This window comes from Ornithodoros turicata, chromosome 1 (genome assembly GCF_037126465.1).
Source record: "Ornithodoros turicata isolate Travis chromosome 1, ASM3712646v1, whole genome shotgun sequence".
Lineage (NCBI taxonomy): Eukaryota > Metazoa > Arthropoda > Arachnida > Ixodida > Argasidae > Ornithodoros > Ornithodoros turicata.
In genome coordinates, this window is record NC_088201.1 from 154542998 (window position 1) to 154564447 (window position 21450).

Here is a 21450-nt window from a genome sequence, read left to right on the forward strand (position 1 = left end):
AGTTCCCTTAGAAGTCGCCCCAGGAAGCACATTCCCCACAGGGGGTTACTCTTGACGGTGCCCACCTCTATGAGGCCGACAACGGTGAGCACTTTCAGCACTACCATCACCACCTTAGCTTACGTTGTTGTTTTTCAGGAGTTTTTTTAAGGATTACGCCATGGAAAACTCATCGCGGACAAGTCGTTGTTCCACCGAGCAGTCAGCAAAGCGTTGTGAAATTGAAGGTGGGCAGCAGTGATGGCAACACAAACTTTTTTTCTTTTTACGAAATAAGAGCTTGTAGCGGAAAATGAAAAGCATCCAAGGTTTCTCCAAATACCGAAGACAGCAACGGAAATTCTAACAACTTTATTGCGAGATGCAAGAGAAATGCGTCAAGCACCCTCTTAAAAATGCGAAATGCGTGCCTACCAGCATCTTCATTAGAGCCGTTTCGTGAGAGTGTTACTAGACCGTTGATAACTTGGCTTATCAACGCGAAGTACGGTATGTACCGCAACCAATCAACGCACGAAATTCTGAGAGATGTAGACTGCCATTGGTTCCAGTGACACTTTCAAGTTTCAATGGTCTACTAGCACCCTCTATTCCTAGAAGAGGTAACGCAAACGAAATTGAAAGGCCCGTAATGGAAACGAGAATCTGCTGGTGTCTTTTCTTTAGCTGCTGTTTGTCAAATCTTAGTATGTTTTTACGCCAAAAGGTCGTCGTTATCTTCAAAAAATCGCTATTGATATGTTTGTGTGTCGTCAGTGGTCAACTGCAGGATTTGAACCCATGAACCTACGAACGAAACCGCGTCACGCCATCAGGAGTCACGTGGTAATGCTCCCCTAGCTGGCTGGCCGGTGCACGAGCAACTTCTCAAGCTTTCGGTTGGGGAGCGATTCCGAGCAACTCGAGTTGCTGGAGGACGCCGGTGTCGGCCGACTGCCAAGCAACTCGAAAATTGCTCATAAATGCTGGAAAAAGTTGTTATCCCGTGTGAACGACGCTTTATGCTTCAGGCTATCAGCGCCAGATTTTGCGATGTCATGATACTGAGAAGAGTTGATCCAACGCTCGCTTTCTGCATGCCACGAAACACCTGTCGTCAAAGTTCTGCATTAATTCATCGAATGCGACTCGATGCGACTTTTACAGCTCAGTAGCGTTACCGCTTGAGACAAGTTGACTCTCCCAGATGCTGTCACTTCGGTGCTATAGGAGACCTGGAGCACATTCTTCTTCATGGCCCACACTACCAACCTTCCGGAACCGCACTCTCCGTGTCTCCTAATCAGCTCGACTCCCCCCCCCCCTCTCTCTCTCTCTCAAAGTTGCTTGGTCCCTGGCCAAATCCAGCCCAGTAACGCTCTGCCCTGAGAGGTATTCTGACCTCATTGTACACAAGAGGACTTCAGTCCTTATTGTGAAGGGGCTTATTATTTCACGTCCCAGATCACCACCCGCGATGGGGTAGAGTATCGCCCCTGGCAATGAAACTCCCCATTCATCATCTCAAAATAAAGTTGTTGTTTGTGAACACTTGTGAACAGCTTGTGAACGCAGGCTCGTCCCCTGGACCCGATAAAATCACCAATGCCGCCCTGCGAAACCTTGACGGGCTCTAAGCTCTACTTCATGTGTATAATACGTCTTGGCAACAAAGATTTTTACCACATACACGGAAGGAGGCATTGGTTGTTGCCATCCTGAAACCGGGCAATCCCCCAAATGCCCTATCCTCCTTTCGCCCTGTGAGCCTGACAAGCTGTATGGGGAAACTGATGGAGAGAATGGTTTTGCATCGCCTCGACTGGTGGCTCGAAAAACAACGTGCGTTCCCTCAAGAAATGGCTGGATTTCGTCGCCACCGAAGCTCCATATGGATCCAGTTCTCAACCTAGTCTCTACAGTTCAACATGATCGTGCCCATCGACGGATCGTCCTATCGGTTTTCCTTGATATCAAGCGCGCATATGATACCGTGTCGCACATTTGTGTGCTGCACGCCTTGCGCTCGTTTGGGGTATTCAGTCGGCTCTTCATCTGGCTCCTAGACTTCCTTACGGACCGAACTGTCGCTGTCCGTACGTCCCAAGGCCAAAGCCCTCAGCATCCTGTTCCACAAGGAGTCCCCCAAGGAAGCATTCTCAGACCGACACTGTTTAACGTGGTGATGGCCGGCCTACAATCAGTAATTCCTCGCAAAGTGTCGTTCTCCGTGTATGCAGATGACGTCGCCCTTTGGACAGTAGGAAAATCACGCCCGGCTCTCCAGCGCCGCCTGCAGCTCGCTTTAAACAATATCCATACGTACCTGACGCACCTCGGGATGGACCTTTCACCCGAAAAGTGTGTCGAGCTCCCTTTCACGCGTAAAGCTATGGCCAATTTCCCACTTTGGCTTGGCTCAAAGAAGCTAGAACCAGTACGCTTTCACCGCTTCCTTGGCGTGGTAATCGACTCGGACTTGCGCTGGGCTCGGCACATTAAACACCTTGAAACTAAAGTGCAGCGATGGCTCCCCGCAATCCAACATCTTTCTGGCCCAGGATGGGGCTGTGATCAGCGTTCCCTGCTCGCGGTTCACGCGGCATTGGTGAGGGCAACTGTGCTTTACAGCCTTCCTATTCTGCACAGGATATCAACAACTTCATTAAATACGCTTCGGTCCCTGTTTGCTCGAAGCCTTCGTCGATGCCTCGGAGTTCCAAGAATGGCTGAAACACGACAAGTACTGGCTGAAGCTGGTGAGCTCCCGCTTGAAGTTCTCCGTGAACGGGAAACGGCTCGGCACTACCTCCGTTTGCGTGCTCACATTCCCCGCCACCCGCTACTCAGGAAAATTCGATACCGCCCTGGAAGCGACTTCTATCGAGTAGCGCAGAGGACACGCCAGACTCTCACTGGCTTCATAACTAAGGACACTATACCGCCGGAAGCCCCCTGGTCTCTCCCGGTACCGCCCACGTTTGTACGCCTCCCAAACTTTCTGCAAAGAAGAGATCAGGTCCCCCCTCAAGTCCTCCGAGCCCATTTTCATGCTCTGGTAGACGAGAAGTTTTCTACGTTTACGGCAGCATATACTGATGGCGCATCCCGAAACAACAAGTCCGCCTCAGCCTTCGTCATTCCATCCGAAGGCGTCGTGCACGGAAGACGCCTTTCACATCCAACCTCCTCCACAGCTGCGGAACTCTATGCCATCCTTTTCTTTCTACAACACATCGCTGATTTTCCACCCCGGGAATGGGCAGTCTTTACAGACTCCAAATCTGCACTTCAAGCAATTGAAACTTCCGGCATACGAGGCCCATCCGCACCCCTAGTCACCGACGTGTTAATGGCTTACCACACTATCTACGCCACAGGCCACAGGCTAGTTCTCCAGTGGGTTCCAGCCCATTGTGGTGTCGTGGGGAACGAGCAGGCCGACAGCGCCGCAGAAGCAGCACTCTCGTCTCGGAACCGGACCCGTATTGTTCTGCTCAGAGGAGACCGCCGTTCAATTCTGCGACGTCTAGTGACAACCCTGGCTTCCCGCCAACGGACAACCGACATTCTTCCCCCCTCTATGTTGAACAGAGTTGATCCCATGCTCGCTTTCCGCATGCCACGAAACACATCTCGTCAGGATGCTGCATTAATCCACCGCATGCGCCTCGATGTGGCCTTTACAGCTCAGTGGCGTTACCGCTTGAGACAAATTGATTCTCCCACCTGTTGCCACTGTGGTGCTCTTGAGGATCTGGAGCACATTCTTCTTCATTGCCCTCACTACGAACCTTCCCGAATCACACTCTCCGAGTCTCTTCGTCAGCTGGACTCTCGCCCTTTCTCCCTACCGAAATTGCTTGGTCCCTGGCCCAATCCAGCCCAGCAACGCTCTGCGCTCAAAGCTCTTCTGACATTTCTGGACACCATCGAACTTCGATCGTTATTGTAAAGGGGCTCGTTATTTTATTCCCCCCATTCCACCAAGCACTGGGGTAGAGTATCGCCTGTTGCGATGAAACTCCCCACTCTCCAAGGCCGAAAATAAAGTTGTTGTTGTTGTTGAGCCGGTACGCTTCCACCGCTTCCTTGGCGTGGTAATCGACTCGGACTTGCGCTGGGTTCGGCACATTAAACACCTTGAAACTAAAGTGCAGCGATGGCTCCCCGCAATTCAGCATATTTCTGGCTGAGGATGGGGCTGTGATCAGCGTTCCCTGCTCGCGGTTCACGCGGCATTGGTGAAGGCGACTGTGCTTTACAGCCTTCCTATTCTGCACAGGATACCAACAACTTCATTAAATACACTTCGGTCCATGTTTGCTCGAAGCCTTCGACGATGCCTCGGAGTTCCAAGAATGGCTGAAACACGGCAAGTACTGGCTGAAGCTGGTGAGCTCCCGATTGAGGTTCTCCGTGAACGTGAATCGGCTCGGCACTTCCTCCGTTTGCGTGCTCACATTCCCCGCCACCCGCTCCTCAGGAAAATTCGATACCGCCCTGAAAGCGACTTCTATCGAGTAGCGCAGACGACACGCCAGACTCTCACTGGCTTCATAACTAAGGACACTATACCGCCGGAAGCCCCCTGGTCTCTACCGGTACGGCCCACTTTTGTACGCCTTCGAAACCTTCTGGAAAGAAGAGATCAGGTCCCCCCTCAAGTCCTCCGAACCCATTTTCATGCTCTGGTAGACGAGAAGTTTTCTACGTTTACGGCAGCATATACCGATGGCGCATCCCGAAACAACAAGTCCGCCTCAGCATTCGTCATACCATCCGAAGGCGTAGTGTACGGAAGACGCCTTTCACATTCAACCTCCTCCACAGCTGCGGAACTCTATGTCATCCTTTTCTTTCTACAACACATCGCTGATTTTACACCGCGGGAATGGGCGGTCTTCACAGACTCCAAATCTGCACTTCAAGCAATTGAAAATTCCGGCATACTAGATCCATCCGCACCCCTAGTCACAGATGTGTTAATGGCTTACCACACTATCTACGCAGCAGGCCACAGGCTAGTTCTCCAGTGGGTTCCAGCCCATTGTGGTGTCGTGGGGAACGAGCAGGCCGACATCGCAGCAGAAGCAGCACTCTCGTATCAGAAACGGACCCGTATTGTTCTGCTGGGAGGAGACCGCCGTTCAATTCTGCGACGCCTAGTGACACCCCTGGTTTCCCGCCAACGGACAACCGACATTCTTCCCCCCTCTATGTTGAGCAGAGTTGATCCAACGCTCGCTTTCCGCATGCCACGAAACACCTCTCGTCAAGATGCTGCATTAATCCACCGAATGCGCCTCGATGTGGCCTTTACAGCTCAGTGGCGTTACCGCTTGAGACAAGTAGACTCTCCCACCTGCTGCGACTGTGGTGTTCTTGAGGATCTGGAGCATATTCTTCTTGCTTGCTCCCCCTACCAACCTTCCCGAACCACACTCTCCGAGTCTCTTCGTCAGCTGGACTCTCGCCCCTTCTCCCTATCGAAATTGCTTGGTCCATGGCCTAATCCGGCCCAGCAACGCTTCATGGGGTTATTTCATGCCCCACATGACCACTAGAAATGGGGTAGAGTATCGCCCCCTGGCAATGAAACTCCCCATTAATCATCTCGCAATGGGTTGTTGTTGCGACGTCATCGTTTCTGCGTCCGCCTTTCTGCCCAGAACATCTCTATCACACAACTCTCAAAACAGAGGGATACCCTGGATTTCTCCCCTGTCGCCAATGGCCTGCCCGTAGGTGCGGCGGCATGTTCTTCGGGGGATCATGCGTCCTGGGTCGACTTCGGCAGAACGCTTGACGCAAAAGCTAGCGAAACGGAGGGTAGAGGGTAATGTCGAAACTCGCTCGCTGTTCTTGGCCATATGCGAATATGCATCGTCACGACTATAACCAGAAAAAGGGTGAAGGGTTCAAGGTGAGGTATGTACAAGATGAAAGATAAATAAGTCCGATGGTCACTGTGGATAAAGCATACCTGGGTAAATTACTTCTAAAATGTAATTAAATTACATCACTCCAGTTAGAAGTTATTTAAATTACATTACTCATTACTGCAACTGAAATGTAATGAAGTTACATTGCAATTACTACGAAAAAGTAATGAGATTACAAAGTAATTACTTTGTCATTATTGGCATACATGTTCCCGAGTCTTGTGGAATGCACAAGGGACAAAAACACAAAAGTTTCGAAACTTGCCTTCCCCGAAATTCGGGGAAATGTATGCTGACAATGTAACAACAGTTAGCTTGCACTCTTCTATTTGTCTCTTCTACATGTCAGGCTAGCATGCCACGTATGACGTATCGCTCCACAATGTAGAGACGACGATGACACAAAGTATCACGACAACATGAAGATTCTCTAGAGGATGGGGCCCGCAAACAATGATCCTCCAAGGCTACAAACCGTTGACCTAAAGAACGTTTGTTTGTGGGTGCCCTAAGGCAACTGGCTCGTCGAAGGGAACGTCAGTTCCCTTCGACGAGCCAGTTGAGTACGTCACCGCTCATAGTGGGCGTTGGAATTCTTTTAACTCGCTGGTCCCCAACTCTCTGCCAAGTGCAAACACAGGACACACTCGATTCTTTTGTAAAAAGTAATGAGTAATGTCACTAAAATTACTGCCCAAATGTAATTAAATTACATTGTACATTACATGATGTAAAAAGTAATGCATTGCATTACAAATTACCAGGAAAAGTAATTCATTACAGTAATTTCATTACTGTAATGACATTACTACCCAGGTATGGGATGGAGGGTACATTAGAGTGGTCTCTGTGCAGGGCACGTTTGCTGGAGAGAACGCAGGAGGTTGCGTTGCGATTTTTTGTAGATTGTTCAGCATCACAACCTCCGGGCAGGGCCGGCGAGAGTGTGTGTGTGGGGGGGGGATGGCAGCCGTGGATGGCGTCCTGGACCTCTTCAGGGGCCCACAGGACCCATGACCCGTCGTAATCATATACAGAAGAAATACTTGGCACATGTTATCGAGGCGTAAGGAGGGGGCCCGGGCATTGCCTATCCCCGGGGCCAGTAATTCCTATCGACGACCCTGCTCCGGGGAATAGAATCCGTGCACTTCGCCAGGGGGCAGCTCGACGCTCTGCCGCCGGCACTACTCAGCGGCGAAACTGCTCTGAACTGGGTAGGTGAGTCGCGGCTGCAATTGCTGTAGTTTTGTGCGCCGTGGCATCTAAAATTTTAGTTCATCTGTTATGCGACTTCTTCCGGAGTTCTGACTCGAAAAAATACATAAAGCATGACGAGAGTGGACATATGTGCGGAGTCCGTGAAACTCAGAACAAGATAAACGTCGACTGAGTCGTAATTGCAATATGCGCTACGTGCGCATGCTGGTAAATATGGTTACGTCGTGCAAATCAGTCGGTGCTGTTTAGACCCAATGTTCTGTTAAAACAGCCAGCGCTTCTGGTGCGTGACGATTGATGAAATATCCTTTACGCCTTTGTCTGTGTACTGCCGTCTTTCCGAGCCGCTTGATTCCTGTTTGGGGATTGACAGGGTCATTGCTCCTGATTCGCAGAGAGAGGGGGGCGTGCGCCTTTTTGTGTCACTTTGGATATATAATAATTATGTAAAAAAAAATATTACATAATATATGGTAATTGACAAAAAAAATGCGTACGCCTCCCTCTGTCCTCGAATCTGAAGCGATAACCCTATCATTCGTAGCAATGGCTGGCGCAGAACGTGCTATGCAGTGAAGTTCTTTTTCTAGAGTGCGGTTACAGAAAGTTTTGTTTTAAAATGGCGGGTTTTGACCGGAAATTAAGCCTCAAGGTGTGAAGTGTGACATTACGAATTCCCATATGTTAAATTTGCCAAGAACACGAAAACGCTTGAACACTTAGGAGATCGAGAATAAATATTAAAGCAATATATCAGTCCTGCGCAACTCACACGATGCTGTTAATTTTATACCGGGTACATCTCTCAGCTGAATCCCCGGGCTAAAAAATTGGCGAACGGGTACACCAATCGAAGAACTTTCTTTTTTACAGGTATCTATCCGATACCGCCTACAACTGCGCACCGTGTGAATGATTTGGAGTCCCTCATTATTTAATAAAAATTCAAATGAGTTTCGTGAAAAAAAAAACATCGTCGGCATTAATATGGGTACTACCCCTTTTGAGACCTTCAGTGGGCACCTTTTAGAGAAAAATCTGCCATCGAAGCGGGTAATTTGTTGCAGTAATTAATTTGTTTCGGTTTACATATTTTTGTCGCGGCTGGTCGCGGTGAAGTGCAAAAGGACGTAACTCATTGGTGTAAGGACTGTGTAATTCGTGTAATTCATTGGTGGCTATGAGAATGGAAGAGCCCCGTGTTGCACTTCACCGCGACCAGCCGCGACAAAAATATGTATACCGGAACCAATTAATTACTGCGACAAATTACCCAGTTCGGTGGCAGATTTTTGTCTAAAAGGTGTCCACTGAAGGTCCCAAAAGGGGTAGTACCCATTTTAATGCCGACGGCGCCCTGCTTTAGAAGTAACGTTTTTTCACGAAACTCATTTGAATTTTTATTTAAATAATGTGCGCTCCAACTCATTCACACGGTTCGCAGGTTGTGGGCGGTATCGGACTTATACTTGTAAAATAGAAAGTTCTTCTACTGGTGCAGCCGTTCGTGAATTATGTAGTCCGGGGCTTTAACTGAAACACCCTGTATACGGGGGTATAAGTGCTGCAGTGTAGCGACATGAACTTTCGCCAATTCTCTCTCTTCTTACCGTTGATCAACGGTATTCCCGATTCCATGTGAACCAATGTCGGTTAGTCATCACATCACATAATTAATCATGATTAATTAATAAGCAGTCATTAACCGCGAATCACGCGAATTAATAGTCATCACATCACATAATCCTCATAGTCATCACATTGTCACACATAATAGTCATCACATCATCATTATTAATCATAAATAATTAATAAGTAATCATTAATCGCGAATCGCGCGAATTCATAGTCATCCCATCTAGAAGTTTCGCTTTTACGCAAAAAGGATACTTCTAGAGCTCCGTCTTGATTGCTCCACCCTTAAAACAGAATGAACCAAAGGTCGTGCTGAAGAGATGGAAATCGTGGATTCGAATCCTACCCCCGACTGTGCTGTCTCACGTTTTCCAGTGGTTTTGCGGCAGAATTTCCAGACGAATCTCGGCACTGTTCTCCCTGAAGTAGGCCTAGGGTGCATATTAATCCGCCTTCCCCTCCCTCCCACTCCTTCCTGTTGTCCTCTCCACCTGTCCACGTTTGCCGCCGCTCACAACCATAGTTGTTTCGCGGTGCTAACGTATAATTAAAAACAAAACTTAACTTCACCGCACTGCACGCTCCCTGCCAACCTTAATAATCCCGAAAGGCATCGTTCTCACTGCGTAATTATTTTGAAAACGTGCATGGGCGTAAAGCTCTTTCTGTGACACATATAGGGACACAAATCAGGGCAGATAACGATATCATTCGAGATGACGGTTGGCTATGAGCGTGCTATGCGGTGAAGTTCATTTTTAAGATTGAATGCTCTTAAAAATTAACTTCACCGTATAGCACGCTCATAGCCAACCATCATCTCGAATGATATCGTTATCTGCCCTGATTTGTTGAAAACGGGAGGCGTACGCCACTTTTGTGACACTTACGCTGTCCATAATTGTCACACAAAAAAGAAAGCGCGTACACCTCCGGTTTTCGACAAATCGGGTCAATGGCTGGCTAGGAGCGTGCTATGTGGTGAAGTTCATTTTTAAGAGTGTACACTCTAAAAACAGAGCTTCACCGCATAGCACGCTTTGCGCCAACCACTGCCACGAATGATAGGGTTATCGCTTCCGATTCGAGGAGAGAAGGGGGCGTACGCCTTTTTGTGGCAATTTGGGTACATGATAATTGCCACAAAAAGGCGTACGCCTCCCTCTCTCCTCGAATCAAAAGCGATAACCCTATCGTTCGCGGCAAATACGTGCTATGCGATGAAGTTCTGTTTTTAGAGTGTAGTTATGTTTATTATCTCCAGAGAGCGGATTTTCAGGCAGTAACAGGTTGCGCTCTTCGTCGCATAAATCCTTCTAAGCCGACCAACTTTCAGGATCGTATCGTTTTATCCTCCGATAGGAAATAAAATTGATACATGAAAATGTGTGCGCCCTTTTTTTCCGCTTATCGGGAGTCAGAGCGATATCATCCGCGATGATGATTGGCACACTGCGTGCTATGTGGTCAAGACGGCCCCCTGTTAGTGTATACACTCTTAAAACAATACTTCACCACATAGCACGCTGATGGCCAACCATTGCACATCATACCTGATTCTTGGAAAGGGGGGGGGGCGTAGCCGTTTTGTGACACTCATCATTATTGCATAAGTGTCACAAATAGGCGTATGGCTCCCGTTTTCAACAAATCGGGGCAGATAACGATATCATTCGAGACGATGGTTGGCTAGGAGCGTGCTGTGCTATGCGGTCAAGTTCATTTTTAAGAGTGTGCAATGCGCTCTCTACAACTTTGTTTAAAATTCCGTGTTAGCGCAGCGAAGCAACTGTAGCTATGAGTGGCGTACACACGTGGACAGATGGAGAGAGGACAGCAGGAAAGAGTGAATGACAGGGGGGTTAGTATGCGTCCTCGGCCGACTTCAGGGGGAACTTCCGACATTCGACTGGAAAGTCTTCGGAAAACCCAGGGAAAACCTCAGACAGCACAGCCGGTGAAAAGCGCCGTGGAAAGCGATTACCCTAACCACTATACAACGGGAGGTGGTGCTCTCTATAACTATCACATAGCGGTGGACGTCCTGCGTTTCTCCCACATATCAGGAGTGATAAGGGTCTTCAGCGTGCCATGTGGTGAAGTTCTCTTTTATGAGTGAAGTATAGTAAGATACAGACGAGGTTGCCTCTTTTTCAGAAATGAAGACATAAAAAATACACGTGGATAAACAGCACTTACCTACAAAAGCGTTTTGCCAGTTACTTCCGCCGACGGATAAACAGATTGCACGGCCACACCGCGCCCCGTCGAGCAACAGAGAACGAAGACCACCGAACTGGTCTCCAGTGTTCCGCCGTTTGGTACCCCTCGCACATCTCACCCTTTCTTCCCTTTCGTTGCGACATAACGGCTTCGGTGAACGCCCCGTGTTGTGCAATTGCGATCCTTCTTTCTCGTCTACATCATGGAATCTCTTCGCGAACGCAGGGAATGTTACCTCGAGAGAGAGAGAGAGAGGGTAAGGAGGAAGGAGCTGAGGGAAAGAGAGTTGCTTTATGTAGTCATTGAAGATTGCACAACGAGGCAAGGACAGAGAGAGCGTGAAACACAATTGGATTGATAGCCAAATGGCGAAATCGTGCAGAAAATGTTGTGCAGTGAAGTATCCTTCCCATACTAATGCGTTAGCTTATTTCTTTTTTTATTCTGCTTTTAATCAATATTCATATCGGGAGACAATCTGTAGGTGTCGATGGTTCAAGCATTTAGGGTCATTTAACTTCATTTAACTGCTGTTCTCTCTTTCCTGTTCCTTCGCTATGCAGGGTGTTTTTTTTTTGTTTTTTTTTTATCGGGGCAGATTTAAAAAAAAAAAAGAAAGGCTATTATTGCAACGTGAAACTTTGTTTTCGCTGGTGGGCTATACTACCAGGCGCATATCCTGTATGACAGCGTATGCAAATATACTAGACGACTAATTCGCTAAAATTCATTAATGAAGTTATTAATTAGATTCTCTCTGCGGAATGCGAGAAAGCAGATTCGGAGCCAGTCATTATCACCGTCCTCATTAAATATCCTGTGGAGCGAACGTGCAAATTGTCAAAATTCGCTATCCAAATGAGCCGAAGAAGTAGAAGTACACGCGGTTTTCGAGCGCAGAAAAGGCGCGATCTTCACTTTCGACATGGATATCTTATCTCCATCGGTGAAAAATTCTGATAATAATGGTGCCATGATGTTACGCGTAAGGTTTGTCTGCCTGTTGGGGGGGGGATATGTTTATTAAGATTTTGTTTATTTATTTATTTGTTTATTTATTATTAAGATATGTTTATTAAGAAAGGAGAGGTCGCCCACATGGAGGTCGGCTTGCTATACAAAAAAAAGGAAAATAAGGAAGAAAAGAAAAGGAGAAGAAAAATGGAGAAAAAGGGAAAGGAAAAGGGGAAGACAAAGAGAAAATAAAATAAAAGGAAAAGAAGAAAAGGGAAGGGGAAGGCAAAGAGAAAAGAAAAGAAAAGGAAAAGAAGAAAAGAAGAGGGGAAGACAAAGAAGAGAAGTAAAGGAATAGAAGAAAAGAGAAAGAAGAAGAAGTTGGGTCGGAAAGCGGGTGTATCTGGCTAACAGATTAGCGCTTACTCCAATTACCTCCATCGCTGCAAAGCACGTGAGCCTCTCCCGTGGATTAGCTGTCGCTCTTTCTGCGCTCGAGTAGCGCGTAGTCCTGGCTTCGGCAGTACCTTGCCGCCGAGTGTGTTCACGACGTCTACGGCACTGCCACCCACGTTTACACTGACGTCAGCGTTGACAACGGCATGGGCAAATGCGGCATAGCGCACCTCATACCACCATTGAAGCTAGAGTGGGCAGAAAGCCTGGAAGGAGAGCGAACATCAACCGACGCCCAACTGATGGCAATTACTGAAGCGCTTAGGGCTGCAGAGAGCGCGAAGTCGTCAGACATCGTCGTAATGACGGATTCACGAGGCGCTATCTCAGGCATTCGATCGCCACTCTGAGATATGGTATTTCGCAGGAGAGGCCGGGCACCAGCTGACAAGACTTACATCCCGCGGTACTGCGGTATCGCTGCAGTGGATGTCCTCTCGTATGGGAATTTCAGGGAATGACCGAGCTGATGAGCTGGCCAAAGCCGCTACAAAACCAAAAAGGCCAGGCCCATTCAAGTAGCTTGGCCTGCTCCAGAGATATCAAGAGACACGTATGGAGGCTACATCCCGATAAGCGAACGGGACACGGGTCTGCACCCCCACCCTGTGCAGCGAGTGGTCTCTCCACCTTTCTCTCCTGCTTTGCATCCAATCTCGTAGTGCCTACACGTGCGCCCACACTTTCAAACTCTGCGGTACTTCCAGTCCGAATTGTCGCGAAGCGGTGAGCCAGAGATGGAAGAACACATTATAATGGTGTGTTCGGCTACATCCGACGACAGACGGGAACTCCAAAAAGCAGAGCAGCACCCTGAAACATCAGAGCTGCAGATTGAGGAGATCGTCCATCCGCGCGGCAACCTCCAGCACCACAAATCCGTACAAAAAGCCCTGCTCAACTTTCTGAAGGCGGTGGACCCTCACGGTCGGTTGTAGTGCAGGGAACTGCAGAACCGGACATGGGGGGGGGGGGGGGGGGGGGGCTTCCTCTTCGCCTACCTCCCTCCCCCACCCCCTTCATCCTTTCCCCGAGGCAACGTGCCGCCAATCTAGGCAGGCAGACCGCTCGAAATCCCCACGTCACTCTCCCCCCCCCCCCCCCCGGTTCGGATAGCTAAATTTATATTTCGAAGTACGTTAACTTCTCAGGGTGTTTAATAAGGACGATGGATTTGAATAATGATTGACTCCCATTCTGTTATCCAGCATTTCCCAGAAAACATCAAATTAATAAGTTAATTAATGACTTTTAGCTAATTAGTCGTCAAGTAGTTGCATACGGGGTGTTTTCATTTCAATTCAAGCAAGGCCGGTCCCCTTCGGTTCTTCGATCTTCCTGATTATTTTTTTTGCTGGGAAAGCGCCACCCTCGTGATGAACAATAGCACTGGTCTCGGACTTCAGATAACAGTCGTCAGTGATTAGCCGAGCAGCACTTCCCTAGCACTTGGAGGGCGCCTCGTTCGCTGGACGTGGAAGTACGAGGTGCAATAATTATTTCGTGCATTCTACGCATGCAGCACTGAAACATTATCGCTAAAATTATTGTGTGTCCCAGGCGATAATATTTATCAAAGTTGGCAAAGCTGCTCCGAGCGCAATTGTCCTCAAAATTCCCAACCCCGTTTCAAGAACGCTATACATCTGACGTTAACCGGTTTTAGACCACCAGACGAGATCATATTAATAGCGCTTTCAAAACATATATTTTTGCGAGGCTGTAGATAATTTACTAGACGATATGTCTTAGAGCCATGCACTTTACGGGGAAATACGCGAAGTTTGTAAGTCGGTTCCTGAAGAACACCACATCCAAATTTGAGCGAGAAAATTTGTATCCGTTCACTAATATACTTCGTTTCTAACGATATAAATTTTATAGACGCTAGAAGTGTACATCCCCGATTACAGAGCGGAAAACCAACACTACCGGCCTCGGTGGCTCAGTCGGTAGCGTGTTCGCCTTCTGATCCCGAGATCGCGGGTTCGAACCCGGCCGAGGACGCCAGCAACTTGGTGACAGGGTGCAAGTTGCTTAGACACGCCGTCTTCCGCGAGGGACGTTAAATACGGGGTGCCGTGTGATGAGCTTTCATCGCATGTTAAAGAACCCTCAGGTGGGCAAAAGCAATCCACAGAACGACCGCTGTGGCGTCGCTCATGATCTCAGTTGTCTCGCGACGTAAACACCCAATTATTATTAAACCCAACACTAGTTTTGCTATGGTCTCCGTCACGTGTATCAGGGCCTGCTGCAGGCTGAAGGCCGGTTGTGACCTGCACATACCTCTCGTCAAGATGCCGCATTAGTTCATCGAATGCGCCTCGACGTGGCCTTCACAGCGCAGTGGCGCTACCGCTTGAGACAAGTTGCCTCTCCCCACTGCAACCACTGCGGTGCTGTCGAAGATCTAGAGCACATACTTCTCCACTGCCCACACTACCAACCTTCCCGAACCGTACTCTCCGCATCCCTCAACGAGCCAGACTCCCGCCCCCCCCTCTCTCACAAAATTGCTTCGTCCCTAGCCACATCCAGCACACCAACGCTCTGCCCTCAAGGCTCTATTCACCTTTCTGGACACCACAGGACTTCGATCCGTATTGTGAAGGGGCTCATTATTTCATTCCCCGCATCACCACCAGCAATGTTGGGTACCGCCCCCTGCGATGAAACTCTCCAGCTATCATCCCGTAATAAAGTTGTTGTTGTTGCCTCCGTCACGACACGACGCACCACTCGGTGCACGGAGGCACGCATGAAAGGTTGCTCAGTATATATCGTAGTGATCGCATTCGCTGACCTTTGCATGAGACAAATTGACCATATGATATTTCTCTCCACATGTGCACAAGTTTCGTTTTATGCCGTCGCACGTTGACAGTCACACAACGTAATATAACGTAACACTAGCTGGCTCTCGTTGTGTGCGGTTCCTCTGTTCAGCTCCTGATCTGATCATTCATCATCTTTCTTCTTTCTCTCTCTTAATTTGCAGTGTACTGGCGTCCATGCTTGGAACGTCCACGAAGTTAGGTTGCTGGTGGACCTCTTCGTTTAGAGGGACTCGAATAATTCGCACAAAGGACATCTTGAGTACTATATCCGTTTCGGGCCATCACAAGTACAGAGTCTAATCATAACTTTGTTGCACATGCTTGCAATGGCCAAGAAATAGTTTCACCCTTGAGTTGGAAAAAACGCCAAAACTTGTTGTAAAGAGAGATGACATCATATCCTCCTGAGACCCGAGAAGGGATTAAATAATTCATCTGACTGAAAAGTTAATTTCTGAGGTCCTCATGGCCAACTGAAATCAATTCCAGACTTTCAAAACTGGAGTGTGAGTAGTTTCTGTGGAATAGCATGTGCATTTTAATGCACAGTGGGACTCAGTACACACAAATGTTGAGAAATTGGAGTGACTTATGGAATTTATTTTTCAGTGCTGGAAAACATGCTTTTATTCACTATTCAGTGGGAAACTGCTTGTAACAGTTTCTGTTTGCTGTCATGCATAAGAACACGTCGCAGGTAGTGCACCTGACCTTTGAACGTTTTTGGCAGCCAGGGTTCCGACACCTTGGTGACAATGACTGGCTGACAAGCTCCGGCATGTGCTTTGCGTACGAGTGCCTTTGTAGAACTGGAGGCAAAGGAGTAACCTTCATTTTGAGCATTTTTGTTGGAGGCGCGTCGCAGGTTTCTGTGTCACCATGGTCCACCGCAAGCAGATGATGTTCAAAGGCCATTTTGAATTCGAGAAAACCAAGGATGTTCTTCTTTGACCTGACAAGCAGCACTGAATCCTCTTTGTATTGCAGCCATGAGTTCACAGCTGCCAAATCAAGAAGAAAAATCATTGCTCGGACAGTCCACTTCTTGGTCCGCTGTGTTGTCGAATACAAACTCAGCATCAGGTCGCATAAGTCTACGCCACCCATGTACCTGTTGTATTCGTCAGCAATAGCAGGGCGCGGGACATCTAGGTACTTTTTCTCTTTCTTGGACCACCTTCGGCAGCTCCCAATAGGTTCTTCACCAATGTGGGTAGATGCAAGGGTTATGGGCTTGTTGTCCATCCACTTTACCAAAGAGGTGCTTGAAGTGCTGTTGACAACTTGGCAGCTGGAGCCCCTGCCCCTCTTGCTGAGAGTCTTGTCATCTTCCATTTTGGTGCCTTTTGGTAGCCTGTTTTTCATTATTGTCCCAGTTGCTCGTAAGTTTTTCTTAGCTAATTCATCCAGAAGGGGAATCGTTGTAAAATACCGGTCAAAAAGTACTGCTGTTCCAGGCGGGAGAGTTGCTGTCAAGTGTAAAATGACGTTTGCTCCAATTCCCAGTTCTTGGTTTTTCCCACCACACAGGGTTGACTTGCCCAGGTAGATTTCATAGTCAAGCACCAGTCCACTAGGACTAGCCAGAACAAAGTTTCTCAAGTCGGTAATATGTGGCTTCCCAGGAACGTACTGCTTGAGGGTTGTGATGCCAGTAAAGGGAATTATCTGATCGTCAATGCTCACCATTGATGGCCTCGGAGGTTTGCGACACGCCTCTCTGATGCTGTTAATGACTGGCTTGATTTTCCACAAGCGATCGCTTTTCTTGACATCATCTGGAACATCCAAGTCGTTAACCACTTTCAGGTTGCTTCGCAGGGTAAAAAAACGGTCCCTTGACATCATGTCGGCTATAACTGGAACCCGGGTTCCCTGTGCCCAGTACAAGCGCATCTTGGGGTATCCTAGGCAGCTCATAAGAAATGTAGCATCAATGAAGTTCTTCAATTCTGCGGCTGATGTGCTCAGGAGTTTCCCAGTCCTCAGGTGGTACGCAACATTTGTTGAGTCCTCGAACTTGTCGTATACATCTTCGGCTATGTACAGGGAAAAGTAGTCCATTGGCTGCCAATGTTGTCGAAGTTTAGGACTGGTGTCGGGGGGACATGGCATGTCGCAAATAGAAGAGTGACAAGATTATGTTCGTTTCCACACCGTTGCCCGTTTTCTGCTCGAACTTTGTTGTGGCTCCTCATCATCGTTGGAAGAGTCTGTGAAGGAACGGAATAAAAGCTACATAACACTCGTTTCATAAAAATTTAAGATACATTCGAGAGACCTCTCTTTCACCTACCTTCATTAGCATCTTCCACTTGAGTTGCCGTACCCCCAGATACAACAAGTGAACGGTCTTTCACTTCATCTTCAGACAAATCAAGGTCCGAAGAATCTTGCGTTGCTATAGCATCAAGAATGCGTTCGGCAGTCTCCTCTCGCACTCCTTAAAAGAAAGAACAGTCAAAATGTGTAGTATGGGTGGCACAAGGCACTTGTGAAAACAATCACCAACAGAAACTATGCACCGAGACCCGGCATGCATTAAAATGCACACGGTCAGAAAGTTCCTCTATAACAGAAACGAAGGTGTTATTTTTTTCATAATCATGGCACGGATCTCGTGACTTGAGATTCTTCCGCCATCTTCATATTCATTAAACGTTTTGCAGTACCCTTGAACAGACGTTCTCTCTCCTTGTTACAATTTGGTGCCGAAACCCAAGGAGCGGGTCTTACCTGATCAGGAAGTACTGACTGGACTACACGGCGGAGCAGAGCGTCATACCGGAATCGTTATGGAGGACTTGGAGATGTTGAAGAACCTACGCACTGCTTGTCGGGGAACTGTGACACGCACTACTTCGGACCTCACAGCTCTTTTGGCTACGACTCCTTTACCCCACGATCAGCTCACATCAAAGCTGACATTCCTAGAATCTAAAGCAGCGACCTTGGCACAGCTGGATGGCCGAATACAGGGTATCATCGACGAAAACCTTGTAGAAGACGAATGCACAGCCTGCGATCGATATCTTGAATCTATCACGACTATCACAGTACAGGTCCGCAGGGCGTTGTCGGCATCTGCAGGTCCAGTTTCAATCAACCACCATGACGGTCATCAGGCTTCACCGCAACATGGGCACGGTGTGATGGAGTCAGTTTGCCCAAGCTCCATATCGACACTTTCAATGGTGAGCTTTCAAAATGGCACGGGTTTTGGGACCAGTTCCGAGCAAGGATACACGACAACTCACGACTTTCGCAAGTCAACAAGCTTAAATATCTCGTGTCGCTTGTGTCTGGATCTGCTGCTACGACCATCGAAGGTTTGACCATCACTGATCAAAATTATGCCACTGCTGTTGACATCCCAAAGGCACGCTTCGGCAAGGACGAGCTTCTTATCAACGATCATCTGGACTCATTATTCGATCTTAAGCCCGTTACGGACTTTCAGGATGTCCGAGGGTTACGAGACTTACATGGGACTGTAACTGCTCGGGTTCGAAATCTGCAAGCTTTAGGCGTTCCGACGAATCAATATGACGTCGCTGTTCGTCGAGCGATTGTGCGCAAGATTCCTCATGAGCTTGAGCTCGAGCACTATCGTATGCACGGAAGAGATGCGACCCTCGCTCCTGAAAGCTTGTCAGATCTTATGGATTTTTTGAACAAAGAAATCGAATGCCATGAACGCCTTCGCAGAGACGCAGAATTAGACAACGTTGGATCACGACCGAAAACCGAAGGAGCAAGTGGTGTCAAACGAAAATCATCGCTCTCGTTTTCCGCGTCATCTATTGCGGCAACTGTTACGCAGCAGAGCTGTGTCCTGTGCAAGTCAAAAGATCATGCGCTTGAAAGTTGTACGGCCATACTCACTCCTGAGGAAAAAAGAATCATTCTTCGTCGAGAAGACAGATGCTTGCTTTGTGGAAAGAGGTCCCACCTGTCCAAGGATTGCCGGGTCTGCTGGAGGCTTCGTTGTGGAAAGTGTAACACACGACACCTTATGCAGTTATGTCCAGGTCCTTCAGTGCCTGCTCAGAATCAAACTTCGGTTACAACGGTTGTTGAGGACGTAGTTACTTCATTTTCTTCATCAGAAGTTTCGAAGACTCCAAAGTGCTCAGAAGTCCTTCTGCAAACCGCTAAAGTTTGGCTTGTGGGACCACGTGGACGAAAACAGCTCATCAGGGTCTTGTTTGACGGGGGAAGTCAAAGAAGTTTCATTCGCGTCGACATATCAAAACGCATGGAATGTAAAGACGTACGGTCAGAAGATCTACGAATTCACACCCTTAGGAATGCCACATCCGCTAGAACACAACACCGTTGTGTACAACTTTTATTGCGAAGCCAGGACGCTTCTCACACACTTGTGATGGATGCAATCGAGTACGACCAGATTTGCACTGACAGCCTCCCGTCTTTACCCTTCGACATGTCGAAACAACTGAAAGATATTGGCCTTCAGCTAGCTGATGGACCGTTTTCGGCGCCTGTCGAGATTTCTCTCCTGATTGGTTCAGATTATTACTGGCAAGTCGTCACTGGACAAACTGTTCGACTTTCGAAACATCTGGTTGCAGCTGAAACCCGTTTCGGGTGGACCATCCAAGGAGTCTGTTCGTCCGATGGCACGAAGGGACGACATGATATTCAAGTAATGAAGATTGGCGTGGAAACGGATGTCGAGGTTGATACCGACAGGATATATTCGCAACTACAGGCATTTTGGGACCTCGAGCATCTAGGCATCACGGACCAGTGTTCAACGTCCAGTTCCTACAATGACCCCATTCTTCAAGAGTTCAGCACTTCAGCATGCCTACAGAACGGGCGATATATGGTCCGTCTCCCCTGGAACCTGGAGAAGCGTCACATGCTGTGCGATAAAAAGGTACTCGGGTTCCGACAGTTGAGTTACACCACCAAGAAGCTGCTACCGGATCCCAGTTTGATGGAAGAGTACGATACTACGATTCGTCAATATCTGCTAAATGGACATGCGGAGAGCGTACCTGAGACGGAGAACACCGGTGGAGGGCCTATATATTACATGCCTCATCATGCTGTCATACGAAGAGATCGGGAGACGACTAAAGTACGCACTGTATTCGACGCTTCGTCAAAGTCATCTGGTGCAGTCTCTTTAAATGAAGCTCTTCACGCTGGACCCAACTTGAATCCGGATGTTCTAGATTTGCTCCTTCAGTTCAGGGCATATCAAATAGCTCTTACAGCTGATGTTGAAAAAGCATTTTTACAGATCGTACTCGATCCACAGGATCGCGATTCTTTGCGCTTTCTTTGGTACGCCACTGCGGCGAAGGCAGACGAGGCTTTGCCTCCTATAGAGACTTGGAGAATGATGCGGGTACCGTTCGGCGCAAAGTCCAGCCCGTTTTTGTTGGCCGCCACTATCCGGCATCATTTGCAATCTGTGGTTTCACGATATCCTCGAACGGCTTCTCTTCTATCAAGTCACTTTTATGTGTATGACCTGGTTGTCGGCGTGGATTCCGTTGACGAAGGAAATACGCTCTACCGTGAATCGCGTGACATCCTTATGGAAGCAGGTATGAAGCTCGTCAAATGGACCAGCAAAGACAGCACCCTGTCGAAGCTATTTCAAGCGGAAAGTACCGCTTCATCATCCACCACTTCTCTTAAAAAGGTGCTCGGACTCAATTGGGATATCGACTCTGATGAGATACAGCTCTCCATGAAATCATTATCCGATTTTCTGGAACGTCTGGTTGACACTAAGCGTTACGTGCTTCAGGCTGTTTCTCGGATTTTTGATCCTCTGGGCTACGTGGCGCCGTTCGTCATTACGGCCAAGATCCCACTGCAAGGCATCTGGCTTGCTAAGCTTCAGTGGGACGATCTCCTTCCTGACAACATAAGGTCTGTATGGAGTAATTGGTGTCAAGAGGTTCCTACGCTGGCTCGTTTCCGGCTACCTCGGAAGCTAACAGGTGCCACAGCTCCGTTGATGGAGGTTGCAAGGAGTCTGCATGTTTTTGGCGATGCCAGCACCAAGGCCTAGAAGGCCTACGGAGCAGCTGTTTACTTGGTTTCTCAACGGTTTCTCAATGTCTTTTGCTGGGCAAAACCAGAGTCGCCCCGGTGAAAGCAACGTCCCTCCCGCGCCTCGAGTTGATGGGCGCCGTTCTAGACTCACGACT

General features: G+C 48.2%; 2 protein-coding genes and 1 long non-coding RNA gene across 3 annotated transcripts in view; 1 reads left to right on the forward strand and 2 right to left on the reverse strand.

Annotated features, from left to right (window-relative positions):
* The window catches only part of LOC135371377 (uncharacterized), a 130271-nt gene extending 119216 nt beyond the window's left edge, over nucleotides 1-11055 (reverse strand). Inside the window, exon 1 of the long non-coding RNA XR_010415576.1 lies at nucleotides 10980-11055. This is a non-coding gene — a long non-coding RNA (uncharacterized LOC135371377). The remainder of the gene's footprint in view (nucleotides 1-10979) is intronic.
* A 4831-nt stretch (nucleotides 11056-15886) lies between these two features.
* LOC135387875 (piggyBac transposable element-derived protein 2-like) lies at nucleotides 15887-17368 on the reverse strand. Its single transcript, XM_064617071.1, has one exon. The coding sequence runs from the start codon at nucleotides 17366-17368 to the stop codon at nucleotides 15887-15889; it is 1482 nt and encodes a 493-aa protein (XP_064473141.1).
* A 2272-nt stretch (nucleotides 17369-19640) lies between these two features.
* Nucleotides 19641-21311, forward strand: LOC135387884 (uncharacterized). Its single transcript, XM_064617083.1, has one exon. It carries the CDS (start codon nucleotides 19641-19643, stop codon nucleotides 21309-21311), a length of 1671 nt encoding a protein of 556 aa, XP_064473153.1.
* The last annotated feature ends 139 nt before the right edge of the window (nucleotides 21312-21450 follow it).